This window comes from Monodon monoceros, unplaced genomic scaffold, assembly GCF_005190385.1.
Source record: "Monodon monoceros isolate NGI ecotype Baffin Bay Population unplaced genomic scaffold, NGI_Narwhal_1 Super_Scaffold_21, whole genome shotgun sequence".
Taxonomy (NCBI): Eukaryota; Metazoa; Chordata; class Mammalia; order Artiodactyla; family Monodontidae; genus Monodon; species Monodon monoceros.
In genome coordinates, this window is record NW_021703778.1 from 32,960,060 (window position 1) to 32,982,117 (window position 22,058).

Sequence of the window (22,058 nt, forward strand, 5' to 3'; positions counted from 1 at the left end):
ACAAAGGACTTGATCCCAGAGGTGAATACATTATTGCTGTCTGTGATTTTTGAGCAATGTCTATCTTCATTAGATTTTAAGCTCCTGGGGGCAGAGTCAGCTTTTGCTCATGGAAAGTTCTTCATTACCTAGCACAGAGTAGGCACTCAATATATACTTGTTAAATAAATGAATGAATATCTGGGAGATTATTGGGAACAGGGATTATGTTGTATTCATAAGTCCACCCCTGCTTCAAGAAGACACATGGAGACCCACTTATGTCTCAATATTTAAGAAATACAAGTGAAGCTAAAAACTGTTAAACACTCTGTATTCTCCTACCTTGGCATACACATTTTCATAATTACAAAACAAAAATATTTGCAAATCTATGGTTTTTATATGATTGAAAACTGGCAAAATATCAAATATAAATGAATATAATTATCATTGCACTTGAAGAGTGTTGACGGGCTGGTGATGTTGGAATGAGCGTTAAAGATGTACAAATTCATGAATTGCTATGTCAATATTTTTTAAATAAAATTTTATTTTTTAAGTTAGTTTTTCTTGCCTTAATTTCATTAGAATCACTAATTATCCTATCTTAATCAAGCTTTTCACATAATTTGGGTTTTATTGACAGACTAATGTAAATGATTACAAAGTAAATTGAGTTATACTCAAAGTATATGAAATGTAAATATTTTCATCAACACCTTAAATGTTAAAAATTGAAAAACTTACTTTATATTCATTTCCAGTTATTTTTCTTTGACATTCAAAATTATCTATTAAAATGAAAAGGCAAGATACAAATTATAATTAAAGAACATCAGCATTTCACATCAAGCTTATTTAAATCAAGTTGAAATGTTTAAATTTATTTTTTTACATTCGATTAAATCCTATTAAGTGCTTTTTATAAAAATAAAACTATTTATAATCCTAGCGTTCAGTGTCCATCTGGTTGCCAAAGTAAAGGATTAGTATCACGCTCCATTTATGTTATGTCGAGACTTATGTACATATAAATTAATATGAATTAGTTAACATTGCAAAATGTGCCCTAATTGTCATGTGCAGCCGTTGTGAATCCCGTGCCAGAACCACGAATTGGAAAACAATCAAGAAAATGAATTTTGGGTAGAACTGAAAAATGACACAGGTTGGGGCAAGAATCAGTTGCATCCATGCTAGGAGGAAGTATTGAGTGACCTAATTAGTCTCTTCTCTTACCAAAGTGCTTTCACTCCCCCACCCCCACCCCCGCAGGAGGGAGGACGCCCCCATCGCCAGCGCTGGCAGTGACCCACCACACGGCTGTGTGGCATTCACGTGGGCACTTATTTTGTGGACGCAGCCCAGAGGTGTGAAGAGGCGTTCCCCTGGGGCCTGGGCAGTATTACTCTTGAGAGGTTACGTAGGATACAGGTGGGGCCGCATCAGGATGAGTCCCAAGGGGAGAGGGGCCCGCGTGCTCTTGAATATATTCATTTGTGTGTGTATGTTTGTGATATGCTGAGCCCTCCGGGGCATGGATCCCAGGGAAAGCCCGCCTATTCCCCAAGCCTAAAGGCACTATTGCTTCTTTACCTCCACCTCTGGACCCCCCACTGTCTCTGATAGTTTTTGTATAAGAGAAGAGACTTGTTCATTTCACATAGCTAGTGAGTGGCAGAGCTGAGACTGGATTCCGCAACTTTGAACTTCTAGGGCAACACTTTTCTCAGCCTGGCAAATTGTGGTGTTTTTTGGGGTTTTCTTGAGAAATGGTAACATTTTATTACCATTAAAACAAATCTTTTTATTTGGAAATAATTTCAAACTTACAGAAAACTTGCAAGAATTAGGATAGTATAAAGAACACCATATAAAGACCACACCAGAAGTCTCTGGCCATATTTAACTAGTGTTAACATTTTACCCCATTTGCTGTGTTATTTGCGCTTTTTCTCTTTACATGTACATATGTTTATACTCTCCAATATGATATATGTAAATGTATATACTCAGACTAGTTTTTCTGTACCATTTAAGGGTAATTTACATATATTATGGTCCTTTATCCTTAAATACTTCCGAGTGTATTCTTAGCACAGGGATATTTTCTTTTTCTTTTTAATGTTTATTTTATTTATTTATTTGTTTATTATTTATGTTTTAACATCTTTATTGGAGTATAATTGCTTTACAATATTGTGTTAGTTTCTACTGTATAACATAGTGAATCAGCTATATGTATACATATATCCCCATATATCCTCCCTCTTGCGTCTCCCTCCCAGCCTTCCTATCCCACCCCTCTAGGTGGTCACAAAGCACCGAGCTGACCTCCCTGTGCTATGCAGCTGCTTCCCACTAGCTATCTATTTTACACTTGGTAGTGTATGTATGTCAATGCTACTCTCTCACTTTGTGCACAGGGATATTTTCTTACATAACCACAGTGCCACTATCAACCTCATGAAATTTAACATTGAGGCTGGCAAATTGTGGAACAGCGGTTGGAACTTTGATTTTGACCCACGGAAGTGAGCTTCTTAAGAGCAGGGCTGTGCTTGACTCATCTTTGTGTCCAAACCCCCCATTAAACAGTAGCTGCTCGTAAATGTGTGTGGCGTTGCATCAAGGAGTTCCCTGTTTCCCAGCTATGAGCTCAACACGAAGCTCTTCTTTCAAATAATCTTAGAGCTGTATTTGGTAATCTAAGAGAAGGAAAAAATCATGTGCATAAGAATGGTCATTGAAGCACTGCTTATGTAGCCCAAATTTCAGCCTGCTGGGTGTCATCCCATCTCTTAGCCCTCTGGGGTCATTCTTTCCTTAGCATACATTCATAGGAAGCCAGAGGCCCCATTCTACCATCAGGGTGAAACCCAACATTTCCCCATTTGATGGGCTGACTGTTATGAAATGAGGCTGGCTGACACTACAGAGTACAATTATGAGGGGGAAGCATGTGTCAACCAGCTACTTCTCTGTGTAGTTAGGCTGAAGGCTTCTGAGTTCTGTGGTCCCTCTTAATTATTGTATTAGGGCCAGAGGGCACTCCTTTTCTTGGAGAAGGGAGTACAACAGAACTTAGCAAGGTCACCCCGTCCTTGGTGCAGAAGGGAGGAGAGATAGTGGGCCAGACTTTGTAAGAAGCCCAAGGGGCATCGGTGACAGACACTCTGATCCCCTTTCTGAAGTATTCAAAGTTAGAGAGTTGGTTTTGGAGCACTCGGTGGGCCATGCCTAAGATCTGTTGGCAGGGAAGAGCAGCCAGGGCTCAGTGTAGGTTATTCTCTCTCAAGCTTCCCAGGTGATTCCGATGCACGCTAAAGTTTGAGAGCCACTGTACCAGAAAATACTTCCTACTGCATCCCAATCAATAAAGATAATAGGTTCTGCATCTGGGGACGCTCGCAGCGCACTGCACCCAGCCCAGCTTCTCTCAGAATGTCTACCGTTCATGAAATTCTCTGCAAGCTCAGCTTGGAGGGTGATCACTCCACACCTCCAAGTGCATATGGGTCAGTCAAAGCGTACACCAACTTTGATGCTGAGCGGGACGCTCTGAACATTGAAACGCCCATCAAGACTAAAAGTGTGGATGAGGTCACCATCATTAACACCTTGACCAACCGCAGCAATGAACAGAGACAGAATACTGCCTTCGCCTACCAGAGAAGGACCAAAAAGGAACTTGCATAAGTACTGAAGGCAGCCTTGTCCAGCCACCTGGAGACAGTGATTTGGGGCCTATTGAAAACACCTGCTCAGTATGACGCTTCCCATCGGAAAGCCTCCGATCGGAAGGCTGGGGACCGATGAGGACTCCCTCATTGAGATCAGCTGCTCAAGGACCAACCAAGAGCTACAGGAAATCAACAGAGTCTACAAGGAAACGTACAAGACCGATCTGGGGAAGGACATCATTTCCGACACATCTGGTGACTTCCGCAAGCTGATGATTGCCCTTGCGAAGGGTCAAAGGGCAGAGGACGGCTATGTCATTGATTATGAACTGACTGACCAAGATGCCTGGGATCTCTGTGATGCTGGCATGAAGAGGAGAGGAACTAACGTTCCCAAGTGGATCAGCGTCATGACCGAGCGGAGCGTGTGCCACCTCCAGAAAGTATTTGAAAGGTACAAGAGCTACAGCCCTTATGACATGCTGGAGAGCATCAAGAAGGAGGTCAGAGGAGACCTGGAAAATGCCTTCCTGAACCGAGCCCAGTGCATTCAGACCAAGCCCCTGTATTTTGCTGACAGACTGTACAACTCCATGAAGGGCAAGGGCGCTCACGATAAGGTCCTGATTAGAATCATGATCTCCCACAGTGAAGTGGACATGTTGAAAATTAGACCTGAATTCAAGAAAAAGTATGGCAAGTCCCTGTACTATTACATTCAGCAAGATACCAAAGGCGACCACCAGAAAGCGCTGCTGTACCTGTGTGGTAGGGATGACTGAAGCCCGTGATGGCCCAAGGGTCCAGGATGGCTGCTCCGCGCTCCCAGCTAACAGTTCTACACAATCAGCTTGTGGCTAACAGTCCCCTTGTGCCCATCCCCGGGAGGATGACGTTAGCACTGCCCACCCCACCCGCTCCATCCTTAGTTTAGTTACCTAAGCATTACCTGGCTTTCCGGTCTAGTCTCTCTTTACAGTCAAAGAAATGAACATTCCAAGGAGTTGGAAGTGAAATCTATGATGTGAAACACTTTGCCTTCTGAGTACTGTGTCGTAAACAGATGAATAAACTGAATTTTTACTTTAGGAAAAAAAAATAAAGATAATAAAAAATAGTTCACCTTCATCGGGCAGGGGACAGTGGTACCCCTTAATTGCATTACCTCAGGGAATTGCCATTTTCCTTCTCTCTGTTGTATTGTAGGGGCCCTGATCACCTTAACAACCCACAGAACTTCATGAGTGTCTATTATATACATGACATTATGCTAACCGGCTCTGGTGAAGTAGCAAGGACCACACATGGCACATGCTTGCCAGAGGGTGAGAGAAAACCCCTATGGAAGTCCAGGAGCCTGCCATATTGGAGAACTTTCTAGGGTTCCAGCAGTCGGGGGCATGTTGGGACATTCCCCCTTAGGTGAGAAACCTTGCTTTTCCTTGCATCATCCATCATGAAGAAAGAGGCTCCATGGATGATGGGCCTCTTTGGGTTTTTGAGGCAATGTGGAGCACATTTGTGTGTGCCACTCTGCTGCATTTACCTGGTACGTCATAAGGCTGCTGGTTCGGAATGGGACCCAGAGCAATCAAGGGCTCTAGAACGGTTCAGGCTGTGACGAAAGCTACCTGACCAATTGAGCCTTAAGACCTAGCAGACCCCATGGTACAGGAAGTGTCTGTGGCAGATAAAGATGCTGTCGGGAGCTTCTGACTTTCCCCAGTAGGAGAATCAGAGTGCTGACCCAACTGCAGTAAGATTGGAAGAGAGGACTCAAGGCAGTCTTGAGGAGATGTATGTAGAAGGATGTCTTTGAAGGAGCCCTGGATGTGAAGATATTCATGTGCCACCTAAATGCCTATCAAAAGGTATCCATTGCAGAGAAGGCTGTCAGTAATCAGGTGGACACCATGACCCAACCTGAGGATGCCTTCCCCTCTCCACTCTGGTGTGTCCTCAGTGGTACTGTGAACAAAGTGACCGTAGTGGAAGGGATGGAGGCTGTACATGGGTTTAACAACATGGGCTTTCCCTCACTATGGCCCACCTGGCTGGTTTCCATCACTTCTGGGTAGGCACCCTGCCCAGGATTAAGCCAATGCCCAGCCCCTGATGCACGGCATCCTTCCCCAGGGATGGGTCGTGCGAGACAGGCCAGCCACCACTGGCAAGTTGATTACACTGGACCCCTTCCATCATGGAGGGTGGTGGGAATAGATTCGTATTCTGCACACGGATTAGCTACCTCTGCCCTCCTCACCGTTTGTGGTGTTTCATTTATCTCAGCGTATCTCACAAACATGACCTTCAACCAGACAACCCATTTGTTTCTTGTTCGTTTGTTTTTTAAAGTTTTTTTTTGATGTGGACCATTTTTAAAGTCTTTATTGAATTTGTTACAACATTGCTTCTGTTCTATGTTTTGGTTTTTTTGGCCCTGAGGCCTGTGGGATCTTAGCTCCCCGACCAGGGATCGAACCCGCACCTCCTGCATTGGAAGGCAAAGTCTTAACCACTGGACCACCAGGGAAGTCCCTGAGAACTCATTTGTGAAGGAAGTGCAGCTGTGGGTTCATGTCCAGGAAATTCACTGGTTTACCACATGCCTCATCACCCAGAAGCAGTTGGCTTGAGTGAAATTTAGAATGGCCTGTGGAAGGCTCAGTATGGTGGCTGACCTACAGGATGCAGTATTCACCTTAAACCAGAGACCAATATATGTTGGCATCTTCCCTTGAGCTGGATGATGCTAGTCTAGGAAGCGAGAGTGATTCCTCTCACTATGATACCTAATAACCCAGTTATAGAATTTTTGTTTTCCATCCTGTGACCTTGGACTTGGTGGGTTTGGAAATTCCTAGTAACAAAGAAGAAATATTTCCACCAGGGAACATAGTCATGGGTCTGTTAAATTGGAAACTGAGATCATCCTGTAGTCATTTGGGTCTCCTCATCTTGGACTAGGAGGTGGAGAAGGGGATCACTGTGCTGTCAGGGTGATTTATTCCAATATCTCAGAAGAAACGGTATTGCTCCACAATGAGGGCAAGGAGGGCTAGCTCTGGAACCCAGGGATTCACTGGGGTATCTCTCGTTATTCCTCATCCCATACCCTACTCTGTAGGTCTGGGGTGGGGGCATGCATTTAGATTCCTAGCAAACTCCCCGGTGACGCTGATGCTATCCGTCCTACGACCGTAGCATGACTAGCGCGTCCTAGGGCACCTGTTCTCTTCTGAGTATTCAAAAATGCTTCCAGGTGAGGCCTTCAAGGCTTTGTCAAGTTCTTTGAGGGGGTGGGGATCAGTGGAAACTGGCAACCAAAAAAAAAGACAGGGCACCGAGAATTTGGATCCTCTGTGAAGGAAGATTTGGGTCATTCCACTGGATAAAAGACTCCAGCAGTGGAGGGACCGCCAGAAGGTAGAGGGGATATGGAATGCGTGGCAGAAGAATGACACTGTGGTTATCAACCTAGGCCTCCTGACCAGCCATAGAAGACGGGACTCTAGCAGCTATGCTTTATATGAATCGTTTCATTCACTCACCTAGAGGTGGATATGTTACAATGGAAGTTCCGGGCGGGAGTGGAACTAAACTGATAGCAGCCTCAGACAATGTGGTTGTTGATGGGAATTTATATTTTCCCCATCCACGATGGATGCTGAGTGGTAATAGGGGTGCAGTGTACTGGTTAGTTTTCGTTTGCTCTGGTTCGCTAATATATATGAAGGATATCAGCCAGAGTCCCCTGTCCTTTAGCTTCTGTTCTTGGCTGATGGTATAGGAGGTTAGGGGGCAGGAGGTGAGAAGTCAAGGTATATAGTCTCTTCTCACTGGGTTGCACTTTGATTGTCTACCTGTGGCCATGGCTTTTGTTGGGGGACTCCCCTCCCACTGCTACAGCTTCCACTGGATTCTGGGAACACCCCTTCCCCTTGTCGCTTCAGGTCCAAGTGGTAATGGACTCACCCTGTTGCCCGTCCATGGGTATTTTGCCAACCCCTTTCGTTTCCCTTAACCCTGCCCAACCTCTGGAAATATTATTTCATTAAACCCTCTTCATTTAATGCTTTGGGTGTGCATCTCTTTCCTGCTAGGGTTCTGAGTGATACGGGTCCCAAAGACAAACTCCCCAGGAAGGAGGGAGAGTCTTAGCTGATGGTGATCAAGGACGTGAGGATTCAGGGGGCTGGTTGGTATGTCCGAGGCCGTCCTGTCCCTCTGAACACAGCCAACCTGGCTGTACTGTTTGGACAGAACGAATGAGCATGGGAATGTGGACCAGTGAGATTAGCTCGAGCACCTCTCAGCAGACTGGGCTATAAACCAAAGAGGTCACTGCAGGTTGTCATCCATCACACACGTAGGACCCATCTTCAACAGCTAGACTGCGGGGTGTGAAACTACACTAGTGGACACACCAGGCTTTGAAATTCTCTCTACCTGACATTTGGAAGCAGGACCAGCTCCTTTTGTTTTTGTTTTTGTTTTTGCGGTACGGGGGCCTCTCACCGCTGTGGCCTCTCCCGTTGCGGAGCACAGGCTCCGGACGTGCAGGCTCAGTGGCCATGGCTCACGGGCCCAGCCGCTCCGCGGCATGTGGGATCCTCCCGGACCGGGGCACGAACCCGTGTCCCCTGCATCGGCAGGCGGACTCTCAACCACTGCGCCACCAGGGAAGCCCTAGGACCAGCTCCTTTTGGATTGAGTTAGCCTCGAAATTCTGGGGCAATTTTATAGGAGAGGGAGTCACGGGTCTTTCAATTCAATAAGAGTATGTAGATATTTGCGCAACTAATTGGAAAAAATGAAATAGAGATGATGGGAATTGATATACCAGGCTGGTAAAACGAGTGTGCTATTATTCATCTCAGCCTATCTGAGCATTCTCAGGGGTCACATTTACGCTAGCAACCGTCATTCAGATTTTTTTAAATTAATTCTTATTGGACTATAGTTGCTTTCTGATTTCCTGTTTCTGCTTACTTCTGCTACCTCACTTGTCCCTGGGATGACTATCCCTTTCCAGATTACATTTCTTCACATTGACCCCCTTCCAGATGTCTTTATTGCCCCCAAATACCACAACCACAAAGTGGATTGTGTATCAGACTTTACTGAGGGTTTGGAGTAACATGGAGGGACTGTAGCAGAGCACAGAACAGGCAACAACGTAAAATCAGCCACGAGACACCACTGTCCGGAAAATCCATCACCCTTTCCCTGCAGCGGGGAGTTTCTCTCTGATCATATTTGCCTTAAGTCCTGGATTAGGGCCAATGCCACAGATACTTTTCATTTGCTCTCTGCCAGCTTCCAGTCTTCAAAAATTCTCTTCATTTCTTTTGCTGGACAGTTTACCTCTCCATACCAAACCCCAAACTTCATCTCAGCTAGCTAGAAACTGGCTAAGATGCTCTGATGACAAAGGAACATCTCCTCCATCCTTTAGCAGCTAAAGCAACAACAGGAGCTTGACATTTCAGTTGGTTTTCCCCCTTATGATCAAATGTTTAGATGGCTCTTCGTCCCCCATGTGTGTCTAAGGTGGAGGGGGTGTTATTTAAATATTTATTCTCCGCCAACCTGAGCAAGCCCAGGGTTCGTCATATCTGTCTTTAGCTTTCTTTTCTTTTCTTTTTTTTTTTTGCAACATGTATAATAGAGAAAATGAAGGCAATCTAAGTACTTATTAATAGGACTCTGGATAACTATGTACATGCACTAGATGGCGTGGTTTATAGCCAGTAAAATGATAAATAGGAAGACTGTAGCAGAAACATGCTTATGACGAAATGTTAGGAGATATTGATTTAAATGATGTAACCGAAGCCTTTTATGAAAAAAATATCTTGCACGTGGACAAGGATTAGAAGAGAATACATGCACACACAATAGAAATCACTATTTTGTGGAGGCTTGGATTTGGAGTGAGTTTGAAATTTTCCATCTTTTTCTGAAATGTTATTTCCCTTTGCCACCTAAACAAGAGTCAAGAGATAGAGTGGGAAATATTAGCAAACCTAGGTGTGGAAAAGAAATAATTGAGACCAAAGGATCCCCAGGGCAGTGCTTCTCAAACTTTAACATGCATACAAATCGCTTGGTAGATCTTGCTAAGAGATTCCTGGGCCCCATCTCCAGAGATTATGATTCTGTAAGTCTGGAGTAGGGGTCCATGATTTTGGATTTCTAACAAGCCCCTCAATGTTGTAGATGCTATTTGTCCTTCATCATGGTTTGAGTAGCACGGCCCTCAGGCACCTGTTTTTCACTCCTGAGCGCTCTGAAGTATCTCCAAGTGAGGTCTTCAAGACCTCTTCTTGTTCCTTGGGATCTGTTATTAACTGATCGGGCGTTGGTTCTGATTTGCATTGTAAATCCATGCTGATCAGCTTTTCACTGAAGTGTTCGGTATCTCTGAGGTAGGCTGCAGAGTGAAGGCTGCTGCTAGGCCTGAGGCAATGTACAAGGTCCTTGCTCTAGATCATTCCCTCACACAGAGCCTCCAATGCACCTTGGTCCACTGCCTTTGCCAGCTGTCCCTTTGTGCATCCCACACAGTGAGGGTGTGGAGGGAGGAACAGCTGGATATGCTCTGGAAAGCTGTCTGAGCAGCTGTGGGCTTGTTCACTTTCAGGGGTCACCTAGTGGTGATGGTGCTTTGGAAACCCACTTCCCAGGTGACCTGGGATGGAGTGGGACCCATGGCTGGGATGCAGGTGGTGGGAAGGGAACCATGAGCTTCTTCACAGCTGCAGGGCACTTCTGATGGGGATGGCAGGTGTGCCTTAGAGGGATGGAATAAATGCATTCAGAAGGAAGGGGAATTCTGGTGGTCTAGTTTAACTTCATATTATGTTTGTGGGAATACCGATGACCATGATAATTACATAAACTAATAGACACCATAACCCTTGAGGTCAGGTGCTGGGAGAGGTTGCTGTGAGAATTCCTCTGACCAGTGGTCCTGGCTGGGAGATTTGGCCTTTCAGCAGTGGAACTGAAAAAAAGCCCAGGGTTCCAGACTCTGCAGAGAGGGGGGAAGCCAGACCTCTCTTCCTCCCAGCTCAGACCCCTGGCTTCTTCTGGGGTGGTAAAATCAAGAAAATACACCAATGTTTGCCCGTGTTCTCTCATTTCATCCTCAAAACAACCTTGTGAGGTAGATGTTATTCCCTCATGTTACAGATGAGGAAACTGGGGCTCAGAGAGGCTGAGTTATTTGGGGTCATATAGCAAGGAAGTAGAGGAGTTGGGACTTGAGACCAGGTATGTGGGCTCTGGTCCAATATTCTTGCTGCAAGGTCTTAGATATAGGTGATAGGGTGGGAGGGGGTCAGAAGGGTGGGAAAAGAGGGAGAAGTCATTATCAATAACTTATCCCTTGTCTCACCCCACAGCACATTTACATTCAAAGCACTCCCACTCCTGTCCTTTCATTCACGAGGTTTACACAAAACAAAAAGGGCAAGGCTTTTCCTCCCCTTTTTAAAATCAGGGAACAGAGGCACCGAGAGGTGAAGTGACTTGCTCAAGGTCACACAGCCTTAGAGTGACTGACAGGACTAGAAGCCAGGTCTTCCTGTCCGATATTAATCTCATAACTGTGTGCTCTCAAGAGGTCACTGGGTGAAATAATTTTGCATGAGGAAAAGTTAGTGAAAAAAAAAAAAAAGAAATGTAAGACCAAAGGAGATAATTATGAAACTATGACCTATCCATCTGATGGAATACTCTGCAGCCAGTAAAAATGATGGCTATAAAGAGTGCTTGATGAAATGAGAAAGTGTCCATGCTCTAATATGAAGTGATACAACATCATGCACATAGTATGATTTTGACTATTTAAAAATACATGTAAAAAATGCTGGGAGAAAATATATCAAAATGGCGGCTTTGGGGAAGTGGGATTATAAGGGTTATTTTCCCCCATCCTTCTATTTTTTCTGTATTTTCCCAAACTTCCAAAATACACATTTCATTTATAACAGGAAAAATATACCCCTCTATATTTTAGTTAAAAAAAATACTGTTGGGAAGCAGCCCCTGTGCCTTTTGTGAATTTGGGGTGGTGCACCTTCCACCTCCTTTCCCACGTCACCACGCGCTCCATTGCTGGCCCACTGGGAAGGGGCTGGGGCTCAGGTGAACGTCTGTGCTGGGAGCCTCCCAGTGTGTGTGCTACTTTGCATGTTAAGGGCAAGAGTTTCCTCAAAACGAGACCACTGTTGTTATGATGGTGGGTGACTGTCCCGTATCCGATGCCAAAAGGTGTGCGCGAGCCAGGGAAGATGACCGCCCCCTAGGCTCACAGTGATTCCCCAGACTGGAATCCGGGCCTCCTGACTCCCGGTCCAGCGCTCTTATCCCCAGACTGGCCCACCACTGCAACACCCACAGCATCCCGAGCATCTCACCCTGCTGCTCCTGTGAGAGCAGGCAAGGCTAAGGTGAACCTTCTCCATCCCCGGGTGGCCAAATCCTTTCTCGCCTCCATGGGCTGGAAAGCCGGTGGCCAGGGGACAGAGGCACATCCTGGGGCAACCCTGTCCGGAGAGCGCTGGGTTCTCGGTCCCTCGCCGCGGCCCCCGCCCGCGGGCGCCTCAGTCATCCAGGTGTTGCTCCTCCCAGGTGGATGTGGGGATGGCGCTGTAAGGGTCCATGATGACCTTGGCGCAGCGAATGATCATCACGACGAGGAAAAGGCAGAGGAAGACGAAGCAGGCCAAGGTCAGTCCTTTGTCCACGTCGACGTAGACGGGCTTAGGCGTGGGGTCCTCCATCTCTCGGCACCGGCTTCGGGCTCCTCCTCCGGCTCACGGTTGACTGGTACCATCTTCCACCCCTGCAGAGAGCCATAGCAGTGGGGACCGGAGGGTCGTGCCAACTTGCCTGGGGCGCGGGCAGGGCACAGCCCTCCCCCTTCTTATATGTCCCCCTGGCATGGGAGTCTGCTGTTCCCCCTCCCCTCCCCCTCATGAGAGCGAGGAGAGGAAGGGTCACGTGCCTCCTTTTCAGGCGCCTACGTGGTCTCAGCCCTGAACCTTATAGGCAACCCAGGTGCCAGGGCCCAGCCAGTGCGTCCTGGGGGTGGGGGGAGGTGACAGAGGAGTCCCAGCAGGGGTAGAGCTGGGCTGTAGCCAAAGCACCTGCTGAGGATGGAGCCCCTGAAGCTGCCTCCACCCTCTGAAACCCTTTAGGATGAGTTATAATAATGCTTTCAACTCTGTCAAGCCACTGACTGAGGGTGATCAGAAAGCATTTTATTTTATTTTATTATCGTTGCTTTTTTTTGGCTGTGCTGCATCGGCATGCGGGATCTTAGTTCCTCCACCAGGGATTGAACCCGTGCTCTCTGCAGTGGGAACGCAGAGTCCTAACCACTGGACCGCCAGGGAAGTCCCCAGAAAGCATTTTTAAAAATTAGGTAATTAATATATATTTTTTTTAAGCAGTAGAACTTACGTTTCAAATGAAAATGAACGTTGAATACCAATACATGAATAGATTGAAGGGGAGCTGCTGTCCCAGAGTTGGGTGGGCAGGCAGCATGGAGGGTCTGCATCCCTTCCCCCTCTATGGGGGCCTTCTGGGACTCCTGAGGGACCTTTGCTGAGCCCCCGAGTCACAGTTGATAAACTGCGGGTGTGACGGAAGAATGGTTTTGGCTGTCAGGTGGACCCTGAGCCCAGCTGCCTTGCAGTGCAGTCCTGGGCAGTGTAAGGTTATCCTTGTATCAGGCCTACGCCTCCCTGCTGTGATAATACAGGGCGCGAGGCTGCATCCCAAGGGTGTGAGGATTCAGTGCATCTAGCATGGCCCCTGGCCCTGTGGGTGCCCCAGAGCAGGCCAAGATGGCAGGTCACGTCCTTGCAGCCCAGCGGTCAGGGAGAGCTTAGGACGAGGGGCACTGCTGCTCGTTATCATCACCCCCCTCCCCCGCCCACCCCCCGCTGAATTTTCAGAGCCCTTGAGCTGTACATTGTGCTTTCACATCCAGTTTATTATTTGATCCTCACGACAGCCCAGGAGGCATGTTAGCCGTGTATCAATATGCCCATTTTATAAATGTGGAAACTGAGTTACAGAAAGGGGGGAAATGACTTACCCAAGGTCCCACATCCCAAACCCTAGGCCTCTGCATGCCTCTCTCTTCTCTGATGGAAAGTAAAGTGGGGACCCATCTCCCCCACCCACTTTGCAACTTCAGAAGGGCACCTATGCAACCCTGGGCTGGCTGGTCCTGACATACCTGTAACCACAGGTGACTATGCTTTCCCCTCCTTTTTTTTTTTTTTTAAAGTTTTTTTGGCCGCGCCACATGGCACGTGGGATCTTAGTTCCCTGGCCAGGGATCGAACCCATGTCCCCTGTGTTAGAGGAGCTGGACTGCCAGGGAAGTCCCGCTTGCCCCTCTTTCAGACATCGTCTCCATCCTCACCCCTTTCCAGAGGACACTGACCTGCTGGTCGGAGTGATCACCATTTCACAAGGGCCACTGGGTGGGCTCGCACCCTGGGTGGGGCTGCTCCAGGAGGGAGGGGGAGTGACCAGACATCACAGCTGGGAGTCAGTGAGAGCAGTGGCCTTTCCCTTATAGAGCAGGTACCCACACTGGCAGCAGCTGGAACAGAACAGGACAGAAGAAGGCTGATTACCTCCCAAGATGCCCACTCCCAGCCATGAGCTGCGCTGGCAGGAAGGTCTGGCCTGGGCAGCTTCTCCCTGGGCATGGTGGTGGGAGCGGCCACAATTTATTCTGATGCTGTTTTTTCTTTCCTTCTCTCTTTTAAAATATATAACATTAAAAAAAATTGTGGTGAGATATACATGACATAAATTTAAAGTGACAATGGTTAAGTGCACAGTTCAGTGGATTTAGGATATTAAATCGTTGTACAGCCATCACCACCATCCACTTCCAGAAATCCTTTCATCTTGCAAAACTGAAACTCTGTGCCCATGAAACAACTGGGCTGAACTGGGAGATTGGGATTGACATACACACATTACTCTGTATAAAACAGATAACTAATGAGAACCTGCTGTATAGCACAGGGAACTCTACTCAATACTCTGTGGTGACCCAAGTGGGAAGGAAATCCAAAAAAGAGGGGATATATGTATATGTAGAGCTGATTCACTTTGCTGTACAGTAGAAACTAACACAACATTTTAAAGCGACTATGCTCCAATACAAATTAATTTTAAAAATAAAAAATATAACATTAAGAAAATTGTGGTAAAATATACGTGACATAAAATTTACCATAGTGACTGTTGTGAAGTGCACAGTTCAGTGGCTTTAGGACGTTCAAATCGTTGTATAGCCATCACCACCATCCATCTCCAGAACTCTTTTCATCTTGCAAAACTGAACTCTGTGCCCAGGAAACAACGGGTCCCCATTCCCCCTTCCCCTCAGTCCCTGGCATCCACAGTCCTATGCTCTAGGGACCTCATATAAGTGGAAAGATACAGTATTTTTCTTTTTGTGACTGCCTTATTTCACTTAGTGTAATGTCCTCAAGAGTCATTCAATGAATGTCAGAATCTTCTCTCTTTTTTATAGGCTGAATAAATATTCTCTTGTATGAATATACCACGTCTTGTTTATCCATTCATCCATTGATGTACATCTCTTGGCTATTGTGAATAATGCTGCTGTGAACATGGGTGTACACATATCTCTTTGAGACCCTGCTGCAATTCTTTTTTTTTTGAACAGAGGACATGCTTTACTGAGGAGTAGATATAGAACAGCACATTCTACCACATGTGGGGAAGGGTTAGCTTCTGTAAAAGGCCTTTACCCCTTAAGAAAACCCCCAGTGAAGTTGCTTTTGGATAAATTTTAACAGTGACACTGAAACTGGCAGGGAGCTGCCACTGAACTGCTTAAAATTAGCTCCCCCCCAACCCATAGTGAATATAAACCGTGTACAAAGACGACAAGAGAAAGGCACAAATGACCAGAGTTGGGATTGTGGTGAGGGCTCCACATGAAGACAGCGGTGTTGTAGGAAAGGGTGACATGACGTACATCAAAAGCTGCCCCAAGGTAGCAGGTTATAATGGGCTAGAGAGAAATTAGAGGGAGCACCTCTTCCTTCACTTAAACAACACCAAAAATAGGAGGCCAGAGAATGGGGGGATGGTGGTAAACCCGAAAAGGAAATGGAGGAGGAGTTCTTGGAAGGGCATAAGCACTTTAGTCCTAGGGGGAGGGGGAGGCAGTGTTGGAAAGCAAACCCTGGCAGCGGTGACCATTCTGCCTTGCTGAGTCATGGGCTGAGACACGGAAGTCATTTTCAGTCACTTCTCCAAGGATGTTCAGACAAAAGCAATGTAGCTTATGTGGAAGTATAGGTGTGCTATATCAGACTGGTACTGGTGAAAAGGTCTCTGCAGTATAATTAACCAGTTAACATGCAGCATGAAAGGGAGAACTGGAAATTATTTGGGCACCTGCAAACGTAAAAACGGGCAGGGAGTAAAGAGAAGAAAACATTTACTACTGAGCGCTTTCTGGTGCGGCAAAAAGTAGCATTCCATTCCCTTCCACCAAACGTTGCCCACTGCCCACAGGTGAACTCAAATCCAAGTACAGAATCACCACCTCTCAATTCTTTTTTCCATCTCATTCAGATAATGTGCTATAAGCAAGACTAATCCCTGCGAGTCTTCAAAAGTATCTGGCTCTGGTCAGCCTGATACTGATCAAAAACAGGTCTTTCAGTAAAAATGGAGGAAAAAACTTAAAGTGAGATGAAATCCAAAGGGAAGGGACCCCTCCCAGCACACACACACGCTCAGAAGTGTTACCTCTTCCCTGCCCCTCCAAACACACACGTAAGGAATAACTGGGAAGGTCCTGGTGGCGGTAACCATAGTTGGTGGCCTGGTGACCGGGTGGCAAGAAGTACTATTACAAAGTTTAGAAGATACGACACGACCTCATGGGGCCAGAGGAGAGAACCAGTGACTGGACAGGTAGAGTACCAAAACAGGACACCTTGGGTCAGTGCCACGAGGGATCTGCACTCAAGTCTAATACAGATCCCATCCAGGCAACCTCACTGAGGCCGAACAACAGTTCCTCAGAACCAGCGTCTGCAGTGTACACGAAGGTCAGAGCCAGGACAGTCCTGAGGGGGATGGCCTTCCCAAAGGATACTGTACTTGCCAATCACAAGAGCAACACAAATGACAGACAGATCCCTAGCGTACAGATTCCTACTGCTGGGGTTTGCTGGCTCGGAGTAACCGGTCACTTTAAATGCCCTTCGGAGGGGTCCCTTTTAGACAGCTTAGATCCATGGTTTTATTGGAGTTGGATCTTTTGGCCTCTTTGGCTATCCACTCATCAATCAGGTCCTGTCTCTTCAAAACGAGGTGTTTTCCTTTCCAATATTTGAGCATCTGAAGGGCTTGCAGAGTGCTGACAATGCCCACAGGATTCACAGCTGTCTCCTGGCTAATTTCTTTGGTAGAAATCTCTTTGCCTTGGAAATTATTCAGGTAATGAAGAAGCACTTCTTCCAGTAACTGCGGTAGTTTATGAGCCGCAGATCTGAGAGTGGACGTTCTGGGGAGCCAACTTTTTCTTCCACTTTGGAAAGCAAATAACTGAAATCAGTGAGCATCTTGCCATAGCCCTGTCTCATGTACTGAGGCATGGTAAGGAGACAGGATACATTGTGGTGGAGGAATGAATTCTTTTCCTCGGAAAATTATCCAATCAGGTGACAACCAGTGTTGTCTGCTTCTGTCATAACACAGAACAGGAAGGGTTCTACAACATAATGTAATGTCTTGTGGTCCAGGAAAACCTTGGCCAACAGGCACAGTTTTTAGCAGTAGATCTTGTTTTTCTTGCCATCTACTTCAAACACAGAGATTGAACCTTTGCATTATATCTCATCTCCGGGTGGGTGTTTCCACACACACTTAGCCATGTGTCAGCGGAATATTGTCTGGCTCTTCATGTATTTTAAACAGAATTCACACGTGTAAAGACATCCCAGTCATGCATATTCCTCAGGATAGGGAGAATGGTACCAAGTATCAATCTCATAGCGACAAAAAAGCAATAGTTTTAATCATGTTGCTCCCCTCTGTGATTTGGCCTTGCAGCCTTAACTTCTCCAGACCCTCTGAAGCCCGGGCTTGTGCTCTTCCGAAAACATCCGTCATAACTCGCTAGTCAGGTTTTCCAGGAGAGGTTCCTGAGTGTTCCCATAGGTCTGCCTGTGTTCCATATATTTCTCTTTCAGTTCTTTGCTCAGCCCAGCATTTCTTTTCTTCCTGAGTTCAGCAACCTATTCCTTATATCGCAACTGCCTCTCTGTTGGTGCCTGGTGCCTGGTTGCATGCCTGTTGTTGCCATCTTGCCTGTGGGACAGCATCCTTTCTTCTCTCTGCTTATCCTGGCTCTGTGCTCTCACCTTGCATTTATCAGCTGAGAGGTTATGATAGAGAGGGCATCCTGATGTAGAGAAATGTCTCTCGTGTTTTCCTGTAAGGTGTCCTAGGGAGTCACAGCCTGGTGTAGGACCGTTCATACTGAAATTGTAGCTTTCATGGAAGTGGCAGCGCTTGGGGCGATGAGAGAGATCAGTGCCTGAGTCCTTCAGGGACACATCCTTGGCAGCGCTCTCATCGTGAGACACGTTGGGGCTGGAGATGTCTGTATCAGACTCAGAAGAAGGGGCCTTTCCGGCTGGAGTTCGAGGTGGAGACTCATCATGGTCAGCTGTATTTTTAGTTTCTCTATCTGAAAAGTCAACCACCTGCTCACTTTCTGAGCCAGATGAACGAGTCTGCCGAAGCGGGTATTTTTTCGGGGTCACTGGGGTAGGCTGCCGCTGACTACGTGTCACTCTCCTGGTAGAATAAGCAGGTTCCTCGGTACCGAAAGACTGCAAATTTCCAACAGGACTGGAATCTTGGGGACTCTGGTTTAGCCAGGCCGAGGAGCAGGTGACTTGGGCAGATGGCCGGGATGTGCCATCATTCTCTGAACTGTCTGTGTGCTCGAGATCTGTAGAAAAATCGGAATCTTCGGTTCCATCTGAACTACTGCCTGCATTCCTCTTCCTTTGCGGCATTGCCGGCGGCTGCGGCCCACCGGTTCCGATTCGGGCAGCGGCGGCAGCAGCAGTAGGAAGGGTGGCTCCGGCGAGCTCCGTGGCGGCCTCAGTAGCGTCCCAATCCTGCCGAAGATCCCAAGTGCCTCCTGCTTCACAGCGTCTAGAGCCTTCTCCTGTTGCAATGCTTTTGCACAAGTGGAATTGTTGGATCAACGGTAATTCTATTTTTAATTATTTGAGGATCATATTTAACATCGTTGTATAAAACAATACTTATACACAGTTCAGCTTCAAAAAGTACAAGAAGAAAACCATGAAGAACAGTTTTTAACGACTTCTCTCTCCAAGCAATCCAGTTCATTTCCAGACAGACAACTACTGTTATGAGGTCCTCAGACATCCCTCTCATCTGGAGGTATTCAATACATAGACATTGTATTTGCAACTATTTACATGGTGTTTACATTGTATGGGGTATCATGAGGAATCTAGAGACGATTTAAAGTATGTAGAAGGACGTGCATAGATTACATGCAAATACTATGCCATCTTATATAACGGATTTGAGCATCTGTGGATTTTGGTACCCAGTGGAGTCCTGAAACAGACTCCCCACAGCTACTGAGGGACAGTTGTATTGCCTAATCATGTTTGCTTTGTCTTTTCTTTTTCCAGAAATATATCCTTCTGTTGTAACTACTAGAGCATGCAGGACCACTTCCTCTCACCCTATCCAGTGGTGACACCATCTTGAGTGTGGTGTCCATTTTCCACTCAGGGCACCCACGGAACTTTTAGGGTTCCTTGGACGATACTTTGAAAATACGGATCTAGTCCACCTCTCTCCATTTCAGAAATGAAGAGACTGGAATTGAGGGAGGGGGAGGGGGTTTCTCAGCATCTCAGAGTGATAACATAGCTGACCTTGGAGCACACTCACATTTCTGACCCCAGCCAGGTCTGTGCTTTGGGCCACATGCACCGATGCCACATGGTCCTCGGTGGCTCTCAGGGATGGAGGGACATGCTGGAGTTCCATGCTCTTGTGTTTCACAGCTGCACCCAGTGTGACCTCTCAAACACAGACTCTGAAATCCCTGGCCAATGGTCTGCCTTAAGTTAATATCAGATACCCTGCACCAATTGTAAAAGTCAGATCTCAGAGAAATTGTCTCGTGACTCTCCCGTGTCTTGTATGGGGCGAGAATTGGTCCCTATAACCTGGTAACATGCCCCAGAGGAAGATTATCAGCATTTTCTGGATGCTTCCAGCTGGAATGAATGCCAAGAACTTGGATGCAAAGAACAGATTCATCTTTCCACCCTCCAGATGGAGTGTGCTCATTAATTTTAATTACTGGGCTGGCACATGTCCCTTCCAGCCCCGTTTCCCAGGGAGGACCTGACACCCGGGAGTGAGGCTACACTGAACTCAGCTGCCATTCCCTGGGAGCTGAGGAACCGGCCTTCCCAGGGGCCAGCTCAGGGGTCCCCAACAGAGTTGACCCATCCTTCAGCATGGCGCCTGCGCAAGCCAGATGCTCCACGTGCCACGCTCTTGGGGTGGCTGGAGGTGAGCTTGCTTGAGTCCGGGGTTCTGATCTGGGCGAGTGAATGACCCTGAAGGGGAATGGCTTCTGGGCTGACCCAGCACACTTGTCGAAGTGAGCGGCTTTAGGGTTGGGGTGTAGAAGATCCAAATGGAAAAGAGTCCTGCCAGATGCCATGGGAAAGTCACAGGACAAAGCGACCAGTCCAAATATAGGCCCTGGAAACAAGTATCTCAGTCAACAAGCAATAGGGCAGCCACAATTCAAAGGGTACACAAATAGAGGATTTACATACAAATGTGTGTACGACCCCAGGGCTGAGAGTGGGGGGCTCAAGACCTTACTCTCTGGGCTGACATATTTCTTTATTTCTGTACATATGTGTGTCTTACCTGCTAGGGCTACCATAACAAAATACCACCGACTGTGTGGCTTAAACAACAGAAATTAAGTTTCTCACAATTCTGGAGGCGAGAAGTCCTAGATGAAGATCTGGCGGGTTTGGTTTTTGGTGAGAGCTTTTCTCCCTGGCTTGCAGACAAGCCTCCTTCTCGCTGTGTCCTCACATGGCCTTTCTTCAATGTACTGGGTTAGCCATAAATTTCGTTCGGGTTTTTCTGTAACATCTTACGGAAAACCCGAACAAACTTTTTGGCCAGCCCAATATGAGAACGGGAAGAGGGAGAGAGACATTGCCCACTCTTCCTCTTCTTATAAGACCACCAGTCCTATCAGATGAAGACCCCAACTTTATTCCCTCGTTTGACCTTAATTACCTCCTAAATGCCTTATCTCCAACACATTGGGAGTCAGGGCTTCAACATATGAATTTTGGGGGGATACACAATTCAGTCCATAGCAGTGTGTCAGTTCCTCAAGGGCAGGGTCCAAGTCTGCCCGAGAGGCACTGCCAGCCTGGAACCAGGCCAGGCCTGCCCCTTGTGGGTTCACAGGAAAGGTCAGAGAAGATGCAAACCTGCACTTAGCCGCTGCCCTCTGGACACCAATGGGAGGAAGCAAGGGGACTGAAAAAGCACGTCACTTATTACTGTGGGAAGAAACAACGGGCTGTACCGACATTGTGAATTCAATCAGGTAACAAAGATTGGAGGTGATCACGTGCAATCATCCACTGGTTCTATAAATAGTAGTGGAGCCATTATGAAACGTGACCTGTCAGAATCACTTCCCCACATGACAGATGGATTAAGTGGATGACATTTGCTCAGGACACGGAAGACGTCCAGTGTCATAACCCGACACCAATTACGTCGTCCCGTGGGACTGCGCTTGGTGGCTCCACGCCTCCATCAGAGCAATTAACAGGCTTGCCAGAGAGAAATGATGAGTATGTGCTAAGAGATGATTAAGACCATAACCACTACCAGGGCCGGAAGGATGTATGGAGGGGATGGGATTCATGGAATACTGTGGTGAGAACTTGTTATCTTCCAATATGTAAATATCCCTAGCCTCTAAGAAACGTTCCAGAGCAAGGAGGCTGTATGAAGCAGCACCGTTTCGGGTAGAAGAAAAGAGAGTATTTCCGCCAGGAGAATGCGTCGGCATTGTATCATAGTTCCATAAGCCGTCACACCAGTTCTGCTGTATCACTTCTATAATATGATGCCGACGCTGCTGGTCTCACTTAGATCTCATACTCCCTTAACTATTTGGTGTGCACACCCCCCAGCCTCTGTATGTTTTGATCCTAGCAGCTCACACCTACTGTTCTTTAGAAG

General features: G+C 46.9%; 1 protein-coding gene and 2 pseudogenes across 3 annotated transcripts in view; 1 reads left to right on the forward strand and 2 right to left on the reverse strand.

Moving 5' to 3' along the window:
- The first annotated feature begins 2,339 nt into the window (after positions 1-2,339).
- Positions 2,340-6,060, forward strand: LOC114904505 (annotated as a pseudogene).
- A 2,303-nt stretch (positions 6,061-8,363) lies between these two features.
- Positions 8,364-22,058, reverse strand: part of CTXND1 (cortexin domain containing 1) — a 53,679-nt gene continuing 39,984 nt past the window's right edge. For all 3 annotated transcript variants that reach the window (XM_029237413.1, XM_029237412.1, XM_029237414.1), the window contains 2 exons: positions 14,137-14,298; positions 8,364-12,519 (listed from right to left, as the gene is read on the reverse strand). In XM_029237413.1, coding sequence (XP_029093246.1) covers positions 12,278-12,457 — 180 coding nt within the window. In that variant the 5' untranslated portion in view covers positions 12,458-12,519; positions 14,137-14,298 and the 3' untranslated portion in view covers positions 8,364-12,277. The remainder of the gene's footprint in view (positions 12,520-14,136; positions 14,299-22,058) is intronic.
- Positions 14,870-19,069, reverse strand: LOC114904047 (annotated as a pseudogene).